The sequence below is a fragment of the Phoxinus phoxinus genome (assembly GCF_949152265.1).
Source record: "Phoxinus phoxinus genome assembly, chromosome: 6".
NCBI classification, from domain to species: Eukaryota; Metazoa; Chordata; class Actinopteri; order Cypriniformes; family Leuciscidae; genus Phoxinus; species Phoxinus phoxinus.
This window is the reverse complement of record NC_136881.1, coordinates 30,209,878-30,237,484: the sequence shown is the minus strand read 5'-3', so window position 1 is coordinate 30,237,484 and position 27,607 is coordinate 30,209,878. Positions and strand designations below refer to the sequence as shown.

The 27,607-nt window shown below is 36.7% G+C and overlaps 2 protein-coding genes across 4 annotated transcripts; one reads left to right on the top strand and one right to left on the bottom strand.

Annotated features, from left to right (window-relative positions):
* Positions 1-2,059: 2,059 nt before the first annotated feature.
* dok7b (docking protein 7b) lies at positions 2,060-20,979 on the top strand (the record flags this gene model as incomplete). Of its 2 annotated transcripts, none has more annotated exons than XM_079614732.1 (11): positions 2,060-2,301; positions 2,426-2,471; positions 3,959-4,189; positions 6,326-6,526; positions 9,768-9,887; positions 13,984-14,091; positions 14,903-15,741; positions 19,283-19,331; positions 19,713-19,790; positions 19,889-20,035; positions 20,840-20,979. In XM_079614732.1, the coding sequence occupies exons 1-11, from the start codon at positions 2,248-2,250 to the stop codon at positions 20,977-20,979; spliced, it is 2,013 nt and encodes a 670-aa protein (XP_079470858.1). In that variant the 5' UTR covers positions 2,060-2,247. The 2 variants fall into 2 exon arrangements, with proteins under 2 accessions (XP_079470858.1, XP_079470857.1); XM_079614731.1 differs by having other exon boundaries at positions 2,099-2,301; positions 19,710-19,790.
* lrpap1 (low density lipoprotein receptor-related protein associated protein 1) lies at positions 20,178-27,182 on the bottom strand. Of its 2 annotated transcripts, none has more exons than XM_079614733.1 (8): positions 26,696-27,182; positions 26,410-26,554; positions 26,112-26,242; positions 25,860-25,980; positions 23,848-24,003; positions 23,679-23,761; positions 23,375-23,551; positions 20,178-23,197 (listed from the first exon to the last, which is right to left on the bottom strand). In XM_079614733.1, exons 1-8 carry the CDS (start codon positions 26,855-26,857, stop codon positions 23,129-23,131), a joined length of 1,044 nt encoding a protein of 347 aa, XP_079470859.1. In that variant the 5' UTR covers positions 26,858-27,182; the 3' UTR covers positions 20,178-23,128. The 2 variants fall into 2 exon arrangements, with proteins under 2 accessions (XP_079470859.1, XP_079470860.1); XM_079614734.1 differs by having other exon boundaries at positions 26,410-26,576; positions 26,696-27,041.
* Positions 27,183-27,607: the final 425 nt, after the last annotated feature.

Here is a 27,607-nt window from a genome sequence, read left to right as displayed (position 1 = left end):
ATAGTTCCAAACAAAGCCACAGAAGAACTAACTGCTGTGTCTCAGGGAAATATACTGTAGTGGCGTTCCCGAATGCCATTGTCCTGTGTGTTTGAACAAATAAGTTGTGTAAATGGTTCAACGACTCAATCGTAAAGACATTTTCTGTGTGGCGGAATATGCCTACTTCCAGCGAGATTCAATAGTGCGCATTTAATGAACAATTTACCTTGACGACATGGAAGAGTAGTTTTGGATGCCAGTGAAGCAATGCAACTGATGCCATAAGTCACATGACAATGATAACATGGCAAAAGTAGTCTGGATTTCATTTGCAGGCACACATTCATATATAACATTCTTGCAAAGCAATTACTAATTCAAACGAGGTATCAGAGAGCAACTTTGAAAGCAGCCAGTCATTTATTTATCACCTAAATTAATGTGTGTGTTTTTTTTTAACTAATCAGTTGTGTTGATCTGATAACTAACAAAGCACTTGTCACCACATGCTGGAGTATCATGTAACCTGCAGAAAAACTGTTGCATGAGTGTAAATTGACATTTACTTAGATTAATGTAAAATGGTGTAAAATGTTTGTTCATTCTTACTTCATGATAGCTAATGCATTTACTAATATGAATGAATGGAACACTATTGTAAAGAGCTACCCATATACAAAATGCATTTAGCAGTGTTGTTTAGCACAATATATTCTAATGGTGTAAAATACTTGGCATCCGTGTGTTCAACTGGCCCTGCTGCTTCACACTCCACAAAGGACAATAAGACTTCCTCAACCACTAGTTTTCTCTGCTCAGTCCTTATACCCCGACTGTAGACATTTTACACCTTCACTCCGTCTACCAGCATCTGCTATTTGTTCTCTGGAGTGCATTCAAAAGGCTTCAGCTTGACTTGTCTTTAACCTCTGAAATTCTCTCATGTTACGCCTCTGCTGCCTGCCAATACGACGCCATTTCTGACTTTTACACTACTGCCAATGGCCTGACGCCCACTACCTTCAATCCTTCATCTAAACTTCACCCGAGCCCAGCCATTACTGTCAGGCCATTCTGTTCGCCTAACTCCCTCAAATCTCCATATAAAAGGTTACTGCTTGTCTGGGTCCAGACATTTCTCCATTTGTTGATCTCTCCACTGGTGAAACAAACTCCCAAAAGCTGTCAAAACAGCTGATTTTTCGATAAAAAGCCACATCTTTGGAACACAGGAACACAATATGTAGAGTTATCTACTCCCATTACACTCACCTTACATAAATCAAAAAATATTGAAATAAGGTCTGATAATTATTGAAAAATATTGAAACTCAGGGACAACTATAAAGCTTCTATTTAGCATTTTTCTAGTTTAACACTTTTTTTTTTTTTGTCAAGTTCTCACGTGCCATACCTGATGATCCATGTGACCCAGCTTCAAAGAGCATCTGTTGCTTCAAAGCAGCAGGCACATCTGACATTTATACACTAATGGTTTTTATCACAAATTTGCGTAATTGATCATCAGGGCCATAAAATACTGTAGCTTTTAGCTGTCTTTTTTTGGTAATTGCCATTTGCGTGATGCATGCACTTTGTGATCACTTTGGAAAGAAAGCATGTTAAGAAAATTACCGGTAAATGTAATTTCAAGAATAACATCAGGTTCTTTTAAGCAGGCCTAAATGCATTCTGAATTACACACACACAAGAAAATACTTTTGTGTCTTTCATATTATATTGATGTCTAACTTGTGCTATTAGGACTTATTTGAGATTCAAAATGCTGCTGTCCCAACTCACTTCAGTGTTAACTGTATTCCTCAGTTACTCTGAGACCATGACGCGCCTTCTGAGTGCTAGGCTACATCCCATAGAAGGTTATCCCCCAGTTTTATTTATTTATGCGGTTAAACATTTTTACTTTTCTAATTGCAGATTAACTATTATTTGAGAAGTTCACATAATGCCATGTTTGTTTACATGCCTCTTAAACCACATGCCTGACTGTCTGAGACTTGCAAGAATGCTTGCATCTCTTGGCCAGGTGTTGTAAATTAAATTGGCACCTTGACCCAATGAACAACTGTAAAAACCTTTGCCTTGTAGTGTAGGTCTCTGTTTAGAGGGTGGGCCAATGCATGTCAGAGTTATGTGGGTGAGAGAGTTTGTGCGTGTTGCAGACAGTTCTGGAGGTTATTTTGAAAGTGACCCCCTCACTCACTGCCGCGGACCGCACACAGCTGTCGGGAACCATGACACAAGATGACGGATACGGTTGTCGTAGAGGGACAAGTCAGACTCCGAGAGGGGAAAAAGGTGGTTAAAAGCAACGCAAACTACTTTTACTGTATCGTTCATTATTGTTGGACGACTTACATCTTTGTTTGTTTGTCTTTACGAACACTACTTTGTTTGTTGTTTTGTTTCCCTGCGTTTACAGTGGAAAAACAGATGGGTGATTCTTCGGAAACCTTCGCCGGTAGCAGGTAAATCACTCGCAAAACTTTTTGCACTGCTGTTTAACAGTGTTGGGATTAGCCATTAAAATGCATTTAAATAGCTGTTTTGTTTCATAAACGTGCTTTCTACGTAGCTAAAGTCTGACATAGCGCTGTCACGGTTGTTTTTTTCTCGTGAAGGTATGTGAGGTATTGGCACGGTAGTCATGCGTGATATCGGAATGACTCTCGATGCACGTGTCACCACGATGTCGCAATTCACTCTGGCTCGATCTGTTTTTGGACCAACAGCTACAACGTGCACTTTAAAAGTGTAATGTCGTTCTAGTCGAGACCGGGGCTAGTTGTCACAATAGTTGTAGCCTATCTGACGTTTGACTTTACAATAACATTAGTTTAATAGTACAAGATTTCTACATCATTTCTTAATACATTATTAAAATCAAAGGTTGAGTTTGTTAACATTAATGTTAGTTAATTAATTCACTGTGTCTGTGAAACATTAATAAATAGGCATAGGCTACTGTAACAAATTCGTTGTTCATTGTTAGTTCATGTTGGTAATTAAACCTTATTGTGTAAGTGTTACAAAATTTCCACACACAAATGTGTACAAAAATCTCTAGCAGTGGTTTTGTATGTTGTTTTGAAATTTCTTGCTCAAAAGCCCTATCAATTTCTCAGAACTTGAAGGTATGCATCTATGCAGACTTTGACTTTAAAAAAAATAAACCTCCCCTGATAAATATTCCCTGTCTGGCGTTAAAAATGTGACAAGTGGGCCCAGTCTCTCTTATGATTAGCATTAGCATTCACATTGCAAGCCAAACACTTGCATAAGTTCTTTAGGTGAACTTAGCTTGCGGATAGGTCATTTTTGGATCTCTGTTGTCTGAAGTTGTCATTGTTTAATAGGTTAGTCTCCAGTTGCTTTCATGGATCACTGTGTCTTTTGATGTGTGTTATGACAGCTGCTCGACTTGTCTTATACTGTTTTAGAAGTCTGGTGATGAAGTGGTTTGTTCTTTTGTACAGAAGCATAAAAACAAAACATCACCGCATTCAAAACAAGTGCAGTCATCCTAGAGACTATATCTCAATGTTGTCACACACACAACAGTCTATGGAATGAGACAGTTTATATTTCATGGCCCAGTAACTGCGTCCCATGCATGTGTTACTTTGTCAGTTGTAATTCCTGATGATGATTATGCAAATGATAATATCAACTGCTGGATTTGTAATGCAACACAGTATTAAAATGAAAGGAAATGTAGACTTTTGATTGAAGGATAGTACATGTAATTTTATTTTACTTGAATGGTACATGGTACATTTATGGAAATGGTACTTGTACAACGACACTGAGTGATTTCATGTGCAGTGGTGTTTATATGAAACTCCAAGGTACCAAAAAAAGATTATATTATCATTGTAATGTTTGGCAGTTTTTGTAAGTGTAAGATGCATTTCTGTTCTGATGTTTTATCAATTTGTAATCTTGACTGTCTCAGACTGCCTGTCCTTGCTGGTGTATAAGGAGCGTGGAGAGAAGAGTAAAGGACAGCGGGAGAGGAATCAGGCCACGCTGAGGGATATCTGTGGACTGGAGGCTCTTCAGGGGTTTGATGGAGTGAATTATGCGCTCAGTCTGCTGTGCCTGAGCCAGTCTGTCATGCTGGGCTTCGACAACAGAGTGACTCTTCTGGCCTGGGATGCTCGTATCCGCTACAGCCTCGGAGAGGGTGAGAGAAGAGCATGTGTGCATGCGTAGTGATCAGATGAAAAGGGGGATTTATTCAAATTCTGTCATCATTTACTCACCCTCATGTCGTTCCAAACTCACATTCTGTTATTTTTATGTGGATCACAAAGATTTTTTTTGGTAAAAATCATTCCGCTGCCACACAATGACAGTTCAATGCTGTTTTTATGTTGATCACAAAGTAGAGTTTTTGGTAAAAAATAATTTCACTGCCATACAATGACAATTCAACGTAACTGAGGGCTGTCAAACTCCCATATTTAACCAAAACGGCTTCATACATCTTAAGTCTATATGACTTGTTCACTGGAGTCAAATGGTTTGCAATGAAACATGCCAAATTGTGTGTAATTTTTGGCCAGGCTGACATACAAAGTTATGAACACGTGCAAAAACAAGAGAGAACCAACTAAATATATAGACTGTGTATTATTTTTCCTGTGAGCTTTTCTTTACATACACACAGTATATATATATATATATATATATATATATATATATATATATATATATATATATATATATATATATATATATAATAGTTTTATTATGTAAATCTTCTGTCTTTAATTGATTTTTTATTGATATTTCTTGCAAAGATTGCTAAAGTTTGATCTCCCTCAGGGCACTATATGAGTCAAGACCGCTACTGGGTCTGTTAATCCCAGACACCCTCGAAAAACACGTACAGACACACACCTACACCCTGGATCTATTGCTTTCACAAGCACACATACACTCTCAAGTCAGAGTGGTGTGGCGTGCCCTTTGAGAAAGCAGCCAAGTTATAATTGGGACCCCTGTGATGTGTGATACTCCGAGAGATCTAAAGTTTTTCTCGAATATGCGTTTGACAGAGTAACACATACTAAAAAAAACATATAGTATTTTATCCTAGACTTGTTTCGGATGACTTCAGGTTATTTAACAACAAAGTTTTCATTTCCATATGCAGCTAAAGTGTTGAATGATTTAGCTCTTGTTTGCCAACTGTTATTCTGAATCCATGTGTCGTCTCCGCTCTGATACCTTCTTGATTTTCAGGTGCCGTGTTTGTTTGGTTATTTGTCTTTTAGGCAGTCAGAATGATGATAGATGGTGTCTGGTGAAGCGGGGTGCTGATGTCTCATTCTGCTCTGTTGCTCTTATCAGTTTCCTTCTAAACTGCTTTAACAAACTGCTGTAGCAAGTTCCCTCACTTTGAACCATGACTGATGCGTCAGTGATTTTAGACTGCCTTGCTTTGGTTGACCATAGATTGAGATGTGAGAGTGTGTGTTGTATGGATAAATCTTATAATATAAAATATATATGATGGATTTTGTGCGTGTTATATGTGACAAGGTGCACAATGGAGTAGGAATTATGAAGTAAAAAGCAGTAATCCTATCGCTGATGCAAGACACACACACATATGCACACACTCTGCTGCAAGCAAACTGTATCATTATGTATTATACCCTCTTGGAATTTATCGATTACTTGTCTCTGTTATGATACATTGAGGTATTTTTCCTAATGATTTGGAGTCTATATTCACACCTGTGTTTCCAAATTAGATATATTGATCATGAAATAAATTTACTCCAAATTTGTTTGTGCCTAAAAAAAAAAACACAAATAAAAATGCAGCTGCATATAAATCTCACTAATGATGATCCATTTGGGGTTCCCACAGTCATGGACTTGATGGAAATATCAGGGAATTTTAAAATTATGTTTGCCATGCCTGAAAATGTCTTGGAAATTTATAGTAAATATCTCATGACCTTTATGACCAAATATATTATAAATAAGACATCACTCTTGTGTAGAGTAAACATGTCATATACATGTAACATGTAAGCATGTAACTTTGTCACCTTAAAATAAAGTGTTACCCAAAATACATAGATGTACAAAAACTGTAGAAATTGACCATTTTGTTTATCTTTATATATTATACAATGGTGATATTTTGGAATTTTAAATGCAAATGTACTTTGTCCTTAAAGCTGATGGAATGAAATTAGGCCTTTGCCGAATGTCTCCAGAACAACTGCTTTGCTTTCATGTGCTAATTTTAAAGTCACGATAATAATAATAAACCCTGATAATAAACTTGTCTCTTTTTCAGTTCACAGGTTTAACGTCAATGTCCAGCCTGGCAGCAAACTAGAAAGTGGCCCTGCCTCCCTGCATTTGTGCAACAATTTGCTTGTGATCGCCAGAGACCTCCCCCCAACTGTCATCGGCCAATGGAAACTGTCGGACTTAAGGCGCTATGGCGCCGTTCCTAATGGATTTGTCTTTGAGGGAGGGACAAGGTGTGGCTACTGTAAGTTCATGTTCTTTTCCTCATTCAGTGCTATTCTTGCATATATTTTCTATGTCGAATTGCTCATTTGACACATCTTTTTGAGATGCAAAGGGATTCTCTTTTATTTCGTTTTGGTAGAACACTGCATTTTATTCAATGAGACGAATCCCATGATAATTGAGTTGAACGTGTGGTTTGTTCTTGTACCTCTGCCTCTTTTTCACTTAGTCTTAGTGACGTTCTCTGCGGTGGAAGTGGCACAGAGGTGTTTGCCAATAGTAAATGTGAAAATCAGATAACCTCACAGTCACACTTTAGTCTCTCTGTCTCTCTCCCTCCCTCTCTCACTCATTTTCTCACTCCCCCCCCATACTTACAGAATCAGTACACATTACTTTTGTGCACCCACACAGATTGTGGTAATGTGTGATATGCTCCAGTGTAAGATGTTGCGTTAGCACCAGTGAAACCCACCAGCTGCCTTTCTGGCAAGTCCAACTGCAGCTGTTCTGTGGCTTCAGCAGCTTTAATGCTCCATCTTATATGAAACTTCCTTACAACGGGTCAACGACAGCCATGTTGTCACAACACAAAAGGGTTTTTAGTGCAATCATTATCAGGATAATTAATTTTTCACTTGAAAAGGTGTTCAGGATATTTGTTAGACGCTGTTTTAATGCACTATGCTGGGAACTCTGGGCATTTTTATGTGTTTAATAGGCGGTGAGGCGGCATGTGAAAGGTCTCCTGCCAAGTGGAAGAACTTGAGGGGGCAGGGGTGCTCACATTGGACACCAGACTCTCATTGCTGTTGTAGTACATTAGTACAACATTAGTCGTGTCTGGGACTGCGTGGAAACTGCACATGCAGAACTTCACGAAAAGCTCTTTATCACAAAAATAACTCCTTTATTTAGAAAATAAAAAAGTGATTTCCAGCTTAGGAAAATTGACATCTTCACCCTTTATTCAAATATTATAAAAAGAAGCATATTGCGTAGTTGTGCTTTGAGTCGGTTGTTTTATTTGTAATAATGCAATGAAACAAGTTAAATTGTGCGGACATAATATTTAGCCAGGCTGTCACACAAGGAAATTATGAATGCATGCAAAAACAAGAGAAAAACAATTTTTATAATATATGTATTTGTATTATTCTTATTCAAAATATATCTTAAATGTTAAATACTTTTATATTTGTTTTTATACATTTGACCATATTTAAATTAATTTTGCAGATGTTCCTTCAAAATCATCTGCAGATAATCTCTGGGCTTAGACATCCGCATAAAAAGAGCTTGTTCAATTCGATTGAATTACAACCACTACTACCACCTCATGCATTCTGAAAATGTATGTAAATCCATGAAAACATACAAGGAAACAGATACTAAGACAGCCAAGTTTACATTTAGATGCATATAGTGAAATAATTACCTTGTCTGGAGCATGTGTCTGTTAGCCAGTGCTTTATCTCATTATAATTTGACAACCATGAGCTCCGATTGGTCTCTGCCACACAGAGGTCATGTCCCTCCCACTGCCATTAGTGTAATTCAGCGGTTGGCTGCTCGGGGACAGAGTGAATTAAATGGAAAATATGGCCTTGTTGCTGTCTCTAGCGCAATTCAATGTCACAGGCCACACGGCGTGACAAAACACATACTGGCAGTGTTATTAGTGAGCGTGTCAGCCGTCTCATTTGATTTCAGAGACTGAACGGATGTGAGTTTATTCACTGGTTTAGTTTGTCAACAGACTTAGAAAAATTGTAACCTAAATTGAAACGGACAATGCAATTCTAATTACACGATTCTGCAAGTGTTTGCTCACGAGACATTTATTTTCTTGTGCAACTTTTTATACTACAAAAAAATGGTAAAGTATGTTAAAGAATTCCTATGTTTGAACTGGCATTGCTTTTATTGAATTCTGTGCAGTATACACTGTATACGGCTTACTATTTAAAAACAAAGTGAAACCGGATTCATTATGCAACAATATACGTTTCAAGCTGGAGTCATTTTTTTTTAAATTTGGCACTTTAATCAAAAGTCAATAACCGATTTTTAAAAAATCACCACTCATACTACTTGCAGTTCATTCGTAATGTTGGAAATGTAAGTTCAACCGCGTTGCATTGTGGGATGTAGTACTCTATTGTATACTGCGCATGTTAGCAGAGTCATCTGGGTAATTTACATAATCAAAAATTCTATAGTTTAGCAAAAGCAGGTTAAGGCCTGTTTTATTCTCAAAATGTGGGCAAGGTAAATAGCCACAGATTTGGCCACATGTCATAAGTATTAATAGCCTAGCAGTGAGTTTATGAATTATGAAACCAAGTGCTAAGGGTGTTATGGTTATTTTTGTAATGGACTGCCACTCCTATACCGTCTCTACAGTGATGCTCAGGGATTTGACAGGACTATATTTGCCTTCATGAAAGACCGCCTAAGTCTCTTTCCTAAACATGTCCTACAAAGAAAAACAGTCATAATCTGACTGCGGATGAATCATTAATGCATCTTGTCACAAATAAGGTCTTTGTTACCCCAGTTTCCCCATTATACTCGAAGCCTTAAGGCTCTTTAATAGCTTGTTTTTCAGTAACATTCAGCTGTGCTCTTGCCAGCTCTTATTTTAGTTTGAAAGGTGTTTCAGGCTTTGCAGATGCTATTGACATTTGTATGGGGGAGTTGTGGGCACCGAAGCAGATTTTCTTGGTACACAATCCTCTTATTTCATAAATTATAATTATGCTGCTAAAGTGCAAAAATAAACTTTAGTTTTATAACACTATTTCTTTTTTTTTCTTCTCGTTTCAAAAGCTGTGGCCCTATCAGATATATAATTTCCCATGCGCTTGGCTCATTGATAAAACCTCACCGTCTTCAATTAGCCTTTACTTGAAGACAGTTACTTTACTTTATAGACTTTGTATGCCTGATGAATTTATTTGAATGATGAATGAACTCGTATAGTTTTTCTTGGTTCCATTGGGTTGGATTAGTCTATATAATTCATTTATTCTGAATCAGTGAAATGTCAATGTTCTCGTCTGCTCAGAGGAATGACTTGATGTTCCCTCATTTGTCGTAATCTTGTGACTGCTATTGTGGTCATTACTGAAACTCATTTTCTATTCAATGCTATGGGAAATTAATATCAATCTGAATTCGAAATGGTGCATTATGTCTTTTGAATAAAACGGGCTCAAGACATTAAGAAGCTATTTCTTTTCTCTCTGTCTCCGTAGGGGCTGGCGTTTTCTTTCTCGCATGTGCAGAAGGAGAACAGATCAGTTTTTTGTTCGATTGCATCGTCCGTGGCATATCACCAAGCAGGGGGCCGTATGGACTGAACCCAGTCCTGCCAGGTGAGTTCATACTTGTGGAGGTGTGTGATGTAAGATCTCAGATCGGAGATTTCAAAGTTGCTAATGTTGGCCTCATTAGCTTGCTGTGTGTGAGCTGTATGCTGCGTGTACATATTTGTGTCTAAGCTCTATGTATGATGGATATGTGGTGTCAAGTTTCCTTCTCTCCCTCTTTATTTCTCCCAGCACCCTCATGTTCTGCTCTGAATGGCTGCTGATTTTTTTTTTTTTGGAGTCCCAGAGACTTCAATTATGTAAATGTAAAAATAATAATACATTTTTTTTAAATTATCCTTTTATATTCCCTCCAATTTAATTTAATAGATTCCTCTGATCGAAACAAAATCTAGTAGGCAGATATTTTTTAAGCTGCATCCCTCTGTTTTGCCACACAGTAGGCATGTGCTGCTCGGAAATGTGAAAGTAAAGGTACACTATGTAACTTTTTTTTTTATGACTTTTTTTTTTTTTTTACATCATCAATCCTTCTTCCATCATGTGGTTTTGTCTTACCCTGATTGACTGTTATAAGCCTATTATAAGTATTTATATTTTAGACCTGACGGTATGGTTTTCATGGGAAATTGTGTACATACTCGCCCGTGCGTGTCTCGTCATCTCCTTAATTCGAGAAAAGTTACTACTTTGACTCGTGTATGGTGTGGGAGTGGGTTAGTTGCCACAACGAGCGAGAAAAGTTGACATTGAGCAGCTAAATCTCCAACCTCCGGGGGAATCACCTGAACAAAGAGCTCGTAATAAAACAAGAATCAACATTGGCTTGGCTTTGCAGAGATGGCGAGAACTGGGGGATTTGAAATGTTGTAAAAGCGATGTGGAGATTACGTTTTTATTACTCAACAGGCGAGTAAGGTATTTTACTGAACAGATAAATTGCCATATGTAGCTCTCTAACAGAGTTCATTGTAAAGCATTATCTATTGTGAAGGGTCATTTCATGATGGTTGTTACAGTGCCGTGCTGGAATGTATTTTTAAGGAAGTACACTGTCTGGGTATAGCTACGGTAACGTCTTCAGCTAGTTAGCTTGAGTTCCTTTCCATCTGAACTGGTTATATCTTAAGCCTAGTAGTGAATGTTTATTGAGCAGAAGCATAATTTCTCTATTTTGCACATTCTATATTCATCCGCACAGTCACACAGTGCCAAAGCACAACCTGCACAATGCAATGTTCTTCCGCAAAATGCATGTAGTTTTGATGTTTAACTGATAGAGGGCCAGAAGTTACATAGTGTACCTTTAAAATAAACAATAAGTAATTAGCAGAACTGTTCTGATACATATTTTTATTATGTAAAAAATAATTGCATTATTTAATGTTTTCAAATTGGATTTTCTCAGATCCCTGATGTAAGAAATGCAATATTTTTTCATGTGACATTCCATTTGAAATGTGTGAAAATTAGTTTATAATCAGTTCTCATAAGATCATTAAAAAGTAATCTCAACTAGACAATTCAATGTTAAATATGTTTAAAAATGGCCCTGGGGTCTCTGAGACCCCAAACAGTAAATAAGAGTTAAAGTCCCCCTTTAGTCAATAATTGTATCCCTTAACTCATCTTTGATCACCAAATTTACATATTTAAAAGTTTTTTCCTTGAAAAAAATGATTCATGCCTTAAAATAGCTTGAATGTAACTCTACACCATTGCCTAATTTAGTATGTGCGGTTAAATTACCGGATATATGCAAATTAGCCCCGCCTCCACTCACTCACACCAGCTCAGAGAGCCACTCGTTGAGGATCACACATTGACATGATTGGTTACAAGGTAGTTTGTGACGTCAGAAACACCAGTGATTTTTGAGACTGTCTTTGGTTCACTGCAGTTTTAAGGAGAAAATACTCAACAATGGTGTTGACTTATGGTCTAGCAGTAACAGGGGTCTGTAGTCAATCATATCCATTAGGTTTAATGTACTGTAATGAGTCTTGCTTTGTAATGGCAATCGCTTTTTAAATCTAACCACTCAATGGCTCCACCTTGACGGAGGGTAATAATATCTATGTGGTACATATCTTTTTAATGGAACCTTAAATGACTTTCCGGATACTGAATTATTGTCCTAAAAATCAATGTAAGATTCACATTTAGTTTATTGATTGGTCCTAGATAGATTTACCATGTAAGCATAAAATGATATTAACTTGACACATCATTTTATACATCAAACCGCCACACCGAACGCACAGAGAATCACTGAACTGAGCTGCTGAGCCAGTGATATTGAGATAAAACGATAAGGTCTAGCTGAAAGGTTGCATGCTGTCATGAGTTGTGTAAATAGAATCCTGTGGAGAGCTGACACACGGTCAGTAACATAAAAGAATAAATGGATATGAAGTGGCTTAAAGTGGCGAAAAGTTCTGTGGTTCATAGCTAAAATTAGCACAGCCATAGTTAAAATGGCTCTCTACATACATAGTCCGAGAGCTTGTAGAACAGTTGAAGCCACACAAAGATTGATCTGCGAAGCACTAATATTATGCCCGGGCTGCTCCAGGGCCATTTCTTGTAATAAATGTACTATGTTGCTTTAAGGGGAAAAGCATATGCTAAATGACTACATATTTACATAAACCCATTTACAGAGGTGATCTATGCTCTGTGGACAAATATTTTGACAGGTGATATTATTTCCCCCTTCATTACTTTGATGTTGTGTACCATAGGCTTAGAAATATGATTATTCAAAATTGCTAAACATATTTTGGAATTTCTCTGTCTGTGGACCAACCACAGACACAACACAATCATTTTCAGCCCGATTGTTGTATGGTGCATTTTTGATGATGATAATAGCTTGCTTGCTTGTAATCACGGCGAAAACTTTTTCCAGTATTTTTTCCTATATAAATTCAGTTTCTTTGATTGTTGTATGAAAGTATAAAGGTATAAATCAAAAGCCTTACAGTTTGTTTACTTCGATGTTTATGACAGCACATTCTCTTAATTCTCAGATTTATGATTTATGCACGTTACATTGAGTTCTCGCCTGTCATCCCTCATACTGAGATGTCAGAGCAGTTGTTCTAGCTGTCATTAAGTGTAATTAATTATGTGCACTTGATGTATTTTAACCTTTGACATTCAATAAAGGTCGAGTACAGATTGCCAGTGATAAATAAGGGGTACAGGGTACAGCCAAGGCACTCTTCTTTTTCAGCATATCACTTTATTTTGTATTCTTCAGAAGAACTTCACAGAGGAGATAAATTGTACAATGACAAACCTCTTTAAATATGCAAAAGCAAACGCTCTTTCAGCTTTCTACCTTCACACACACTTCACACAAAAAAATAAATAGCAGCTTACTCAGACTGTATAATATTATTTTAAGTATTTTAACTAAATCCACTCACTTGCTCTAGCGACTTGCGATTTTGTTTTTTGCTTGTGTGATATTGATTTCTTCAGTCAATTTGTTGCCCATAGCATTGCTTGAATGCCCGTTGAACTACTTTAGACAAGCATGAAATTGACTTTTCATGCTAATAAGACGCCAAAAATATCTATCACTAAACTGAGACTTTAGAAACTTTTCCATGCTATATTTTGCTTTTCTTTTCCTCTTCTGTTCCAGTTGTCTTTTTTGTATGTTTATTTTCTCCTGACTGATTTATTGTCTTTATTTAAGCACTTTGTGTTCAGTGTCCTGATTTATTCTATTGTAAGAGCGAATATTACCAACGTACTGCTATATTCAAAAGGAGGTCTCAAAGCTTACTGTGTGTGTGTGTGTGTGTGTGTGTGTGTGTGTGCGTGCATGAGTGCTTGTGTGAGAGATTATTGCTGTGAGGCTGTGTCTGTGATGTACCAGTAGAAACTGATAAATGTGGCCAGTGGCTCCAGTAATTCTCCCAGCAGAGACAGTGATACAACAGTGATGGATTATATATGACTTAATGCTCAGAGAGAAATCAGTGCTGTCTGGTGCATGTTTGTGTTTCGTTTGTTTGATCATAAGGATATATGTTGGTACATGCGTGTATGATTGATGAATGTTCACTTTATTGGTTGATGAATGTTCACTGTATTGGGTTAATTAAAATGTAATGTTTCCGTATAGACCCCAATGCTAACCCGTCATCTATAGAAGACAGGATTAGCCAGGAGGCCAGTGAGCTAGAGAAACGACTCAGTATGCTGTCGATTTGCAGCCACCACAGCATTGCAGGTAATTCAAAAAGCCATACAAAAAAACACACATAGGAGGCTATTTTATTTAAAATAAGGTTTTTGTAAATAATAGTTCACCCAAAAATGAAAAATCTGTTAGAATTTATCTCTTTTTTTTTTAAATTATTCAGTATTTTAGTGGTTCGCAAAAGGATAATTTTTGAAGAATATTTTACATGGTTCATTTCCATACAGCAACAGTTCTGTCACGCTCCAAAAAGGCCATAACAGCACTATAAAAGGATCATAAAAGCCTTCACATAAAAGTCACTCAATTGCTTTGTGTGGGAAAAAGACAGAAATCGAAGCTCTTATTTGTTATTATTGTTATTACATGGCAGATGGCAAGGTTTTGTAAGGGAAAATGTACAGTCAAACTAAATCCTAAAACTTCCTTCTGAAGGGATTTATTTTGTGATAATGACCGACTGACTTTATACTATGGATACGTACAGTATAGATTTCTTTATAAGTACAGATAAAGAAATAAACTGACAAGAAATATTGATTTGAGTTTAAATTATTCTATCATGTAAGTGCGAGCACAAACTGATACAAAAAAGCCTGAAACTAGCGGTTTTGGTTGTCATGGCCAACGTATTATTTTTTTATTGTACAAAAAATACATGAAATACCAATGAAAAACATCAATCAAAATTCTTCTGTGTTGCACCAAAAAAATAACTGAACATCATAAAGTCACAATTAGTTTTTGTGTCACTCCCTTTTTGAAATGCATGCACAATGCCTAACAAATGTTTCCAGGCAAACATTTGTTAATCCGCCCTCTCTTTGTCATCATTTGTCAGCCTCCACCTTCAGTTATGGCGCCTCCTTGGCAGGAGATGATCGGAGCATCTCCAGATCCTCCTCTGAGACCAGTCATTCTGATAACAGCCTGGGCAGCCGCCTGGCGATATGGCCTGAGCCAGTCAGACACCCCACTCCCATTGAACCACCACCATCATCATCACCACTGTTAGGGGTTCCAGGATCTAAGACTACAGCCTGTTCTGTCAGCACGTCCAGTGACGAGCGTCTATATGGAGTAATGTTGGGAGGGCTTCGGCCCCCATCCAAGCCACCCAATCCCAGAGGCCTTCAAGAGGCGGGGCGGCAGAGCTCAACAGACAGCGGCATCGCCACCGGAAGCCACTCCTCGTATTCTGGAAGCTTCTCCTCCTACACTGGCAGCGTGGATATTGGGCATGGAGAGACTGATGAGTTTGGATCCTTAACAAGCCTCCCTCAGAACCCTATTTCAAACTCGATCTCCCTCATCAACACTCCAGTACGGACAATTCCCCTGATTCCTGAGCACAAACCCTGTGTGTGTCCACTCAACGAGTCTGCTCAAATGCAGGCCATCATGTGCCAGGTACCCAGTCCATCTCTGCAGCATTACGACATCCCTCGCAGGCTCCTACTACAACAATCCTCCAGTCAGGAACAGTTTTTGACTGCTGTAGTCCAGGAACGGGGGCTTGAATATGGAGCTCTGCGACCAGAGGGTGTCCCTGCAGATGCCACCCCCAAACAAACTGTCCAATGGAGATTCAACTGTTATGGTGACGGAGTAGCGCCCCCTGAAGGCTCCACCGCACCACGATTACAGCCCGCCATCTGTCCTGACTGTGGGGGAGGAAAGGTAACAAGATTTGTTTGCTTGTTGATTTTTTGCTTTTTGTGTCTTTCTGCGAGTAGTTTTTTACTGGTATTTTTCTTTTAAATATCAGAACTGAATGACAATAGGTTTCATTAACAGTTTTCACACATATGCCATGCTAAAATTATCTGAGTTTCCTGCTGAGAGAATATCTGTCTCCTATGAGCTTATTCTTTTTAGTGAATCAAAAAACATACAGCCCAGTCAGTGTAATCTGTAGTCTGGCGGTTCTTTGTTGTGAATCGATAACATAAATTGCAAACAGTAGTCAGAATTCAGAACAAATGACCCTCGAGTATTTAGTTATTTTTAGTGAATGAAACGCATATAGCGTATATACGACTTACTGTGAGACTTAAATTCATGTATTTACTGTCTGGTTCTGAATATGGCAACAGTTAAAGATACACATACATTTCTCAGTGTTTTTTGTTTTTTAAAGTACGCTTACATTTTTTTATTATGCTCATCAGGGGTGCATTTATTTGATCATAAAATACAATAAAATTAGTATTGTGAAATATTATTACAATAAAAAATAACTTATTTTGGAACCGTTTTCTATTTGAATATATTGTAAAATTGTAATTTATTCCTGAGATGGCAAAGCTGAATTTGAAAAATTAACAACAGCTGACAACCTACACTTAAGATGTCACTCTTGGTTAAAAGGTTAATGATCCAGATTAAACAATCACCCAATCAGAAAACATCCCACATTTTACCCATTTCTACATCATAAAGAATGAAGTCATCGAAAAACAAGATCACATCTCCCATTTAAAAAAACAACAACAACAGATTAATACAATAAACAATATCACAGAAACTACTTAAGACAAAGGTCCTCAATCATACCTTTTGGAAACAGACTTTTCAAATAAAACAAACGTTTTTTCCTAATAAAATCAATGTTACCTCCTCTTGTACTGTGTTTTATCTTTTCAATACCAAGGAAGAAAAAATATGACATTTTATGGTTACTCTCACAAAAATGTCTTGCAACAGGACTTTTTAGATCCTTTCTCTTTATTACACTTCTATGTTATGTTATCCTCTCTTTAAATGAACAAGATATTTCACCAACATATATTTTATTACATGGACATTAAATAATATAATCACATATTTTTTGTCACACATGTAATAAAACTCTTGATAAATATAGGACTCTTATTTTCTGGATGATTAGAAAACATAAGAACATTTGTAAATTGACAATAATACAATTACCACATTTTGAGCACAATTTTTAACACAGCTTACAGAGAGAATTTCTAGTTTTGTAGATCATCATATTAAACAATTTGTCCCTAAACAACCATCTTATATTATGGATAGTACTCATTTGTTATTGTTTCTGAAACGTTTCCCACCCAGAGGTTATGTACATTTGATATTGAATCATTATAAACTAACATTGATCATCAGTTAGGTCTGGACACATAAGAATATTATTTAAATATGCGGGATATACCTTCTACCATATTTTTAGGTAATCTGGCCACTTTTGTGTTAAAAAAATATTATTTTTAAAGGGTATTTCTTATCTTCAATGTGCAATAAAATGGGTTGAGTGTCTTTTTGTAGGTAAATTGGAAGAAATGGTATATGAAGCAATCCATTTGTTTAATCTATTATTTCTTGGAAAGGTTATCAGTGTTGAAAACAGTTGTGCTGCTTAATATTTTTGAATTATAACCATTTGTAACATAAATGCAATTAACTGGTACTTTTAATTAATTTAATGTATTCTTGCTGTTTGAAATAATATTTATTTAACATCAGTGTATGTTACTCCATTTTTGTTTGTTTTGCATATATATGTATATATACAAACACACCTTTTGCAAAAGTGGTACAATGGAATTGGCAAACCCACCAACGTGCGGGCAAACTTTAGCATATCATTAACTATGACCGGGTACATTTAGCTATATAGCGCGGGTGTATGATGTATATTACGATGTTATGATGAACTATATGCCTTTCTCCACTGACGTTCTGAGTTAAGCGTCTGTATTAAGGATACTTATTGTTAGAAGGCAGCGGTCTGACTCTAAGGTGGCGAACGGGAACATGTTCTTTTGTTTGTAACATTAGCAACACATTATTGGCTGTTTGATAACATAGTCAAACAAAAGGCTAATCGTAGTAATTACATTAGTTATGTGTCTGACATTGTAAAGAGCGAGACATTGTGCAGCATTTACTTGAGTAAAGTTGAGCAAGCGAATGGATCTCTGAGTGAGTGGAGGCGGGCCTATATTTGCATATTCATGGCTACGCGTATACTAAATGAAGCTTGAGTTACATTAAAGCTATTTTTAATGCATGAAGAATTTTTTTCCACAGGATAAAACGTTTAAATATGTCATTTTGGTGATCAAATATACTTTAGATAACTGCTCAGCTATTTCTAAATGAGTCTAAATGCATCGTTTGTCAAAGTATGCAGACAAACGGTTCTCTAGATTTGGACTCAAACTTTACCAACAAATTCCGACTTCTGCAACAGATCGGGGCGGTGTTGATTGAGCATCAGTCTTTCGTTATGCACTCCTCTAATCATGGAATCCAGCGTTCCAGCACAAATCTGAAGACTGTTCCAGCCGTCTGTGACTCTGAATCGTGCTCAGCCATCACTGCCAGTGGGGAGGCAGAACCAGTTTGCAGAGAGAATTTAAATGCGTCTGTCATCTCGCCGCATGCTTCGGGTTGATCCGAGAATGCAATAATAAGCTATAAAAACAGCTTGCTTTGACCAAACAGTGAAGAAAAATGTTTTTTCAGGGAAATCAATATTTCACCCTGAAAAGCATTCCATTCTCAGTATTGTTGCCCACAGCATTCAATACTTTTGTACAACAGTGGCAACATTTCAGATGCTTATTGTAACCACAAGCGTGTCTTTAGGCTTTTACTAGATATCGGTGTAGTCAGTTTTTGCTCTTTGTAAAAAAAATGTATTTAAAGATATAAATGACATCAACAACAGCTGAATAGAAGCGGTTGTCAGAAAAAAATGGTCCGATATTCGGTTTTCATATATTTCCACAAAGTTTAATTCAATTATTTTTTTGCTCACACTTTATATTAGGTGTCTTTAACTTCTATGCATTAACTTAAAAAATGTTAGACACAATGTACTTATTGTGTTCATGTTGTATTGTAGAACACATTTGCTGCTATTGAGGTGGGATACGGGTAAGGTTAGGTGGTATGGGTAGGTTTCAGGGGGAAGGGAAGGGTTTACAGGGTAATTATAGATGTAGTTGAAATTATAGATGTAGATAAAATCTAAAAATCAAATGATTCAACATTTAAAAATCAAATTATTAATTTAAATGCTAGTACACAGTAGTCAAAGGCAAATATAAAACAGTAAAGTGGGTCCGATTTTGAAACGTTTTGGTGATGTGTAGCTGCAGGAGAAGCATCAGTCAATTAAAGGAATAAATACAGCGTTAAACAAGTCTACTGCTGCTTTGGGGTTTCTGAATCACTTTTGTGTTTCTTGTAGGTGGAGGAGAAGAGCAGGTGTGAGATCAGAAGCAGTTCTGAGACTGACGGTGAGCATCATAGTTATCTAGTTTTGAAATGATAATAATATAACACATAGTCAGGTAAACAATACTTGGATGTCATTTCAACAGGAATTTCATCAGTAATCCTCTTTCATGCCTAAGTTCAAGCAGAGTTTCTTGTCTGTATCGACTGATAAAGTGACTCTAGTCTCAGCATCGACATGTTGCTAAACATAGTAGCCATGAGGAGAAATTGCGATGCTTTGTTGACACAGGATATCTGATGTTTGTGTGTGTAATATGCCATGTCAGATTGTTATCAGCTGATTACAGTTTAATGATTTGGAGCATACATCTGAGTGCATTGTGATTCTGAATGAATGGCGTACTTGTGGTTTATTCTTAAGGTTTTGTCTTGCTCAGCAGATCCAAAAGGCAATTATGAGCAGATGGCATTCATGACTGATGCTTCCAGGTGGCCACAGTTCAGAGCCGGAGAGTATGGTAATCGAGATGCCCCTTCTTGTATATCACCACCTGATCACAACATTTCATTCGCTCGATTTCATTTGTAACTGTGCATGTTGCGTCTTGTCTTACAGGACAGACAGGACTGCCAGTTATTGACAAACTTCAAGGTGATTCCATTAACTATGTGAATATCCCCATCAGTCCAACGTCTAAACGACAGCTACACTATATGGAGTTGGATCTGCAGGACCGTCCAGAGTCAAGCCACACTATCAGAGGTATAATATGTTCCTTGCTCATTTTTGATCCTTCAATTACATGCCTTCCAACCTAGTACTCATTTGTTTTAACCCTTAGCTACCTTTACAATAATCTACTGTTCAAAGGTTTAGGGCTTGTAAGATTTTTTTTTTTTTTTTTGAAAGATAGGCTCTATTTATTTGAAAGTAAAGTGAAAACTGTAATATTGTGAAAAATAATTACAATTTAAAATAATTGTTATCTGTTTTAATATATTTAAAAATGTAATTATTCCTGTGATGTTAAAGCTGAATTTTCTTCAGTGCCACATTATCCTTCTGAAATCATTCTTTTACAGTATGCTGATTTGGAGCTTAAGTGACATTACATTATTATTAATGTAATATTATTATTATCAATGTGGAAAACAGTTGTGCTGCTAAATATATTTTTTTTCCAGGATTTATCAAACAGCATTTATTTGAAATAGAAATGTTTTGTAACATTATACGTCATGTCTTTACTATCACTTTAATTTAATGCATATTTTCTGAATATTTTGTTTTATTTTTGTCACACACACACAAAAAAAAAAATTGTATCCAAATTGTATAAATTGTTGATATGTGGTTCTGTCTATTTTGGGCTTGAAAACAAATGACTATCCAGCTATGTTGAGAATTTGTATTTATTTAAATATGCTGTTTTGGTGATCAAAGATAAGAGCAGGGGTACTTTTAATATAACTTATATGTTTATGCAACTGGCCACAGATAACAGAAGCTTGCACATTTAAAAAGTTGTTAATAAATCCATTTGTTTTTTATTGCGTTTGTGATCAGTGGCCGGCTCCAGCACTAAATACGCCCACATTGACATCACTGCTACTGAGACCGCACAGAGGGTGGGAGCCCAGCATGCACAGGGCCGTGAGGAGAGACTACAGGAACTAGAACAGAAAAGGAGAGGAACGCTCACCTGAACATGTAATCAAAGTGGAGTTTAAATGCCTGAGACCACACTGAATCTCTTTCTTCTTCAGTTTAACCTGGAAATACTTTTGTGAAATTAACCTTTTAAATTTCTTGAATCCACTGAAGCACAAAAACATGGTTTTACACAAACTTTGAGTTTGTGCAGCTCAAATGCCGTAGTCATTATTAAAGCAACCAAGAGACATTAAGAAAATCTGAAATTTATATGCAATTTTTAATTAAAAGTTTCTCTCAAATTGTAATGGTGAATAAATATGTTAGGTTAGAGAACTGAAAAATAGAATAATTTTGAATTGTGGTCTCTCAGATGTTTAGACTCTACTGTTTATCAGTGGTTCTCAACCTGAGGTCCAGGGCTCAGTATAACTTAAATATATTGAACTTAATTAGTTAAAAGTCATTAGTTAAATTAGGAAAGTTAAGTAGCTTTTATAAACGTACCATAGAAAAAAAGCATTACTGGTGTGCATCTTGAGACAAAATAATGGCCCTGACATATTTTGATGTTGTCAGTGCAAGTGATTTCAGTTAAAACATCCATTTTGAAACCGGGAAATTAAATTGTTTAACAAAAAAAAAATCTAACTATTGTTTTTATTGAAGAACAGAGCTCATTAAACTTCTGGATCAATGTCTTGACTCAGTTGTTATTTAAAAAAAAAAAAAAAGTTTGTAATTGTGTAGGAGTTCGGTGGGCTTTTGGTTGAGAACCACTGCTTTATATGCCACATGCATTTCTGCATTGTATTTTATGTACAAGTTTGTGGATGTGTTATTTTCCATGTTTAAAGATTGGCATGGAATTAGAAAAGTTATAAATCTGAAAACAGATCCCAGATGCAACAACTTTGACTGTTGACAACTGTAAATATACTTTGGTGACCAATTTTGTTCTGTACATTTACATATTTCCTGAGAACATACTGTATTTTTTTTCTTTTTTTCAAATATTATTTTCTGAAATTTCTATATCGACTGGCAGTACTATGATAAAAATTATATAAGTGACTAAAGATGCTCATTTAAATGCTTGATGCAATATCACAATCACTCAATGGCAGCTCAGCGTATCACCCATTTGTCACAGAAAACACAAGGCTCAGGCAGTTTGTTTTATTATGAAATGTGCAACATGAAACGTGGATCTGTACAAAAGCGATCCTATTATTTACGGAGATCACATTCCTGACAGTTCATTACAATGCTGGATTATAGGATTTGTACGAATAGGACGATTTTAAATCACAAACTTGTTAGATTAGTAATAACAGTGCCATAGATTAAAGAATAAGTGTAGATTTTATATTTTAATTTTTATGACAAATATCAGTGTCTACCTGATGGAACGGTTTAAACAGTGAGGATGTGGATTCAAGTCTACCTTGAATCCACAACACCGTCAATCATAGAAATGTACCCTGTACCCATTGCTATTTAGTGATTCAGTCAATATTATGGTTGACTCAAGGTCTGCCTTGTCCAATATAAGTAATGTAGTGCGTGAGCTCGGCTTCTTTCTCAACTGAAGCACACTTTCTTCCTGATAAAGTTTAGCTGTTAATAGTAATATTAAAGCAAGCATGTGCAGTAGTGTGCACCGTTGTTCATTAAGGGGTTTTATTTCACAACCTTTAAATCTTAGGATGTTTAGGACTGGGGAATAAAAAAATGAGAATTATTCAAATGTATGCTTAAAAAGTTTATAGTGAAAACTTTGAGAGCTTTTTCACGTGTGAAAGCTTTATGCCGCGCGCATATGTTGTAGAGGAATGTTACATTCTTTTGCACCCACGTTTGTGGGATGTTACACGTGTTTCCGTGCGTGTTTGCTGTTCTTCAGCAACTATTATTACACAAATTGAGTCACAAACTAATTTTTCCACAATAGAATGTGGATAACATACATAAGCTTGCTGGATAAATCACCTTGTAGTCATTTGCTGTAAAAACATTAAACGAGAAATGAGCAACAAAAGCAGAACTGATCACTACTCACATTAGCATAAAAATGAAATCATTTACCAAATAGTCTAGCTTCGCAGTGGAAATGTTAAATTCGTGTACATTATGGCCTACCTTTATAACCCCAGCATATGTGATATGTGACCTATGAATAATTGTCGCTAACAGAAGTGTTCAGAGTTCATTGTGTTGCAATCCATTTTGGGAAATCTTATTCGTCAAATCCTGCAAGTGTTTCTTCATCTAAAGAAAAAGAAAAAAAAGCGTTATTGCATTAGTACAGATTTTAAAACGATAAAAAAAAGATTCTGCACAACACTTATGCTTGATGCAATATCACATGACTATAAAAAAAAAGTATGAAAAAGCCACAATCACCAAAAAATGTGAGTAATTCTAAAAGCCAGTTTGCAGCTCTACCTTGTATCCCATTTCTCGTGCTTTCTCAGCAAGAGTGTTGTATTTCTCTTTGTTTCTCATGATATGATCTTCGTCTCCCAGGGCTTCCACATGCTTCAGTTTCTGATGGGACAGTTCCAGCTGCTCCTGATAGTGCTGGTGCTTCTCCACCTTTGTTTCAAAGTGTTTAAGTTCCTCCTAAACGAGATAAGCACATTAAGGCCATGCATATTAAAACCAAACTATAATGCAATATTTAGCAGTAACATTAGCTGTGCAGTAATAATCTAAAAGATATTCCGTCAATGACAAAAGCAAAGCTTACTTTAAGAGAATCAAGTTCGTCTTCACTCAGATTAGATCGTTTTGCCATTTCCCAAAGTTCTATGACTCTTGGCTCCTTAAATTCTGCCAGGCAAAGATAAGAGAGCATCAGAAAGTCATGAAGCAATTTATTAATGAGAAACAGATTGAATCTTAGCAAAGGTAGCCACCGCTGTCATCACTGTAACCCTCATGGGTGATCTTGCGGAGTCGTTCAAAGCCCTGGTTAAGGTCCCTCATTCTCTGCTTCAGATCTGCATGTTTCTGATGGAGAACATGTTCCTTCACTTCGCCCTCCAGAGGACTTATTACATTCTTATGGATCTCTGATGGAAAGAACAGAAATTCAAAGATGAAAATTCTGAGTTATCTGCACAAGAGGTTCAAATTTAAACAGTCCTATTATTAAACTAAATGGGGTGCGTTTCCCAAAAGCAGTGTTAACCAAACATGGTCGCAAGTTCCGTCATTACTAATACAGTTAAACGATTCAGCGTTATTAACCATAATGCAAACAAGCATAGCAAATTTGTATGGTTGGATGTACAGCTCTTGACCTGTGATTAGAAGCATAGTTTCTAGTTAGTTTGACATGCGGATTTAAAGGGGTGGTAAAATGCCCTTTTCACAAGATGTAAACGAAATCTTTGATGTCCCCCAGAGTGTGTATGTGAAGTTTTAGCTCAAAATACCCCACATATATTTGTATATAGCATGTTAAAATTGTCACTTTTTGAGGGTGAGCAAAAACACACTGTTTTGTGTCTGTTCCTTTAAATGCAATTGAGCTGCTGCAGAGGGTGGAGCTTAAACAGCTTGCACTCACACAGACATGCACTGAAAATGTCAAACATTTTTAGCCTTTTATGTTCAAACCGGAGTCAGATAATGATGGAGAGACTCAAGAAGAAGTGACAATATGTAGAAGCAACGGGACATTTCTAAACGGTTAGTTGATGAATTTATGTAGCTTATGTGTAGTTATCTTCTAATCATTGATAAGCATATTCTGTCTTGATAATCTATAAATTGTTCCGGGGGCGGGGTTTAAGTAAATTCTAGGGTTGGTGATGTCAATAACCCGGGAGGAATGTCGTGTAGTTCCTACAAGCAAATTTGTTGTAGTCCTTAAAAAGCTGTTTCTTTAAAAGCAAATGTATCCCTTTGCTTTGAACTTTGAGCGTCGTAACTCAAACAGCAACATTACACACTAACTAAAGTTAGAAAAGTGAATTCATAATCAACCACCCCTTTAAATAGATCGTGCTTTTGGGCACAATAAGCAAGCTAACATGCAGTACATTATGTGTCTTTCATTGTATTTAAATAAATACTATTCATTCTAAACATGTAAACGTGTCAAAATTCCACATGTGCATAAATGTGTAGAAGGAACCCCAACGTATAATCTAAGAGGGAACCCACAATGAATCAAACATCAAATTAAAACAAACCAAAACATAGAGGAACAAAAATAGTGAATTTGTACTGTTGAGAAAACTGCTGACTGCCGTTCACCACAAGATTAGTAATAGGCCTATGCGCTAACAAAGTAGATATGGTCAATTTTGTTTTCATGTTGACTTTAAAGCAGTGAGTTACGTTGCTGTATAGGAAACGAACCCTTGGTTAGGACATGGGATATAGAAAAAGCCTTGGAAAGTCTCAAAGAAATATGTTCATCAAAATGTACAAAGCGATCCATTTAGAAAAATGTATCCTGCCTCACTTTAGCCTTTTAAAGTCACCATGAAATTAAAGTTGACAAATTGCAGTATTTATTATAAATGGTTTATCGGTGTACATCTTTTTTTAATTTTTTTTATGTTGTCTTGTAATTTTTTATTAAAAATAACTTCCCCTACCTCTTACAACAACATATCTTCTCTTTCCTGATGATGAGGGCAGGACAACCAGTCCTATCCCTCATGACATCACAGCAATAGCAAACCACAACCATCTAATGATCAATTCACAATGGACTAGATGAAGTCCCGCCCTACATTTTTTTTCTTGTTCAAAAAGCCGTTTCACTCAGATAGAAGTCACAACAGAGAAGAAATGACTATCGCAACTCCCTTTTTTCATGTCAACTTTAAAGATTTTGGATATTCCACTAAACGCAATTAGAGATCATAAATCCTATGAGATACCTTGGCACTAAACACGACCAAACTCTTACCTTCAGTCCGGCTGACAGTGTCCATGACAATGTTATACTCATTGATTCTGTCTTTGTGGTGCTTGAATTCTCTCTGAAGGCTCTGGAGTTCCTCGTCAGAGAACTTTCCAGAAGTCTTGGCCTAAAGATCAAAGGTTGAAGAGAACATTTAAGCAAAGCTAGTAATAAGTGAACAAGTCTGTAAACCTGCAAATGAGTTACACATTCACACTTTAATGGTTGTTTTGTCACAAGACTCACAACATCAGTTACCTTGTTCCACAGCTTGTCCAGCCTTGGGTCATCAAATGTATCTCCCTCTTTAAAATCATGATCTTTCAGTCTGTTGCTGTCCAATGTCCGGGTGTCTTTTTTCCCATCCATTCCATACTTTGCCAGAATAACTGTGCAAAGAAGTTATACATATAATTTTTACATCAATATGTCCTGCACTAACTTCCAGTTGCAATAAGGAATATGTCAATAAAAAACAGTTTGTCAAGCCTTTTCATGTTTTTTTTTAAAAATGTCATAACCTGTCCTAAACCAAACAAAAAGAGACAAAACATACTACTAAAATTGCGTCTGAGCTTGGCTTCTCTCTCTCCATCCTCGTCCAAACCTTCTGCTTTCAGTTTTTTCCACTGAAGTTCATCTTTCTCCTGGATCTTCAAGTCACTGTGCAGTTCTGACAGCCGCACAGGTGCAAGCTGCATCTAAAGCGGAACAGATGATGGACTGTGGCATTAAAATGCCCAAAAGAGCAGTAATGAAATACTACAATGAGATTTAAATACGATAACACTGGCAAAAATAATAGAATGTATATGTTTAATCTGTCACATGACATCACTTACCCTTAAAGCCTTTTCCCAGATCTGATTAAGTTTGGCAATCCTGAATTCCACCTGATTATTGTTTTTATCAGATGCCTTTTGTTCATTAATTTCTTTCGAGTACTTCCCCGCCATTGCTCCAACGACAAACAAAGAAATCAAAATTATAAACTGCATTTTCATTCTGACACACAAGAAGCGAATTAGTAAACAAAACGTAAATGTGTAATGTTTTCTAGAATCTAGAGCATCTGTAGCGCTATTATTCAGGAAGCGCTACTACGAGAATCATACGGCATTCACATGCCTGAACTTCCAGCTTCGCAGTGCATCATGGGTATTGAAGTTTTACATTTCGTAGACATTCGCGCTTTGAAACGAGGAACTCTTCTTTTAAAGACTACAAATCCCACACAGCGTTGATTTGCTCGTTAACTAGTAACAAGGGGTTTGGAGCAAATGAGATCAAACCACGCACAGGGAATGAAGGGAAGCCCACTTGCAGGCTGCAGCCATATGGCAATCTAGCCTACTTATTGAAACCGCCCACAAATTAGATTTAAAATCACACACACGGACTTCCCAAAAGTGCAATATTCGTTTTTAATGACTGTGTTAGCCCATGTGTTGGACTTCAAATAACATAAAATCCAATACATGGGAAGTGAAATTCGCCCATTATTGTCAGCTCTAACAGGGTTAGGCGTGAACACTCTTTTGCAATCTGTCTTGCTCAAGCCTGCTACCTCTATTGCAATGTGTCTCTGCCAATTTTCCCAGTTAGAATGCAAGTAGAACTTACAGCTTTCTAATATTGGAGATGATTCAATGATTGATAGCAAACAAAAGGAAACCAGTTAAGATTCCTATAGGCTACTACTAATCAGGACAATCATGGTAGGACAAAGTCTGTATCAAATTGTGCCACCAACA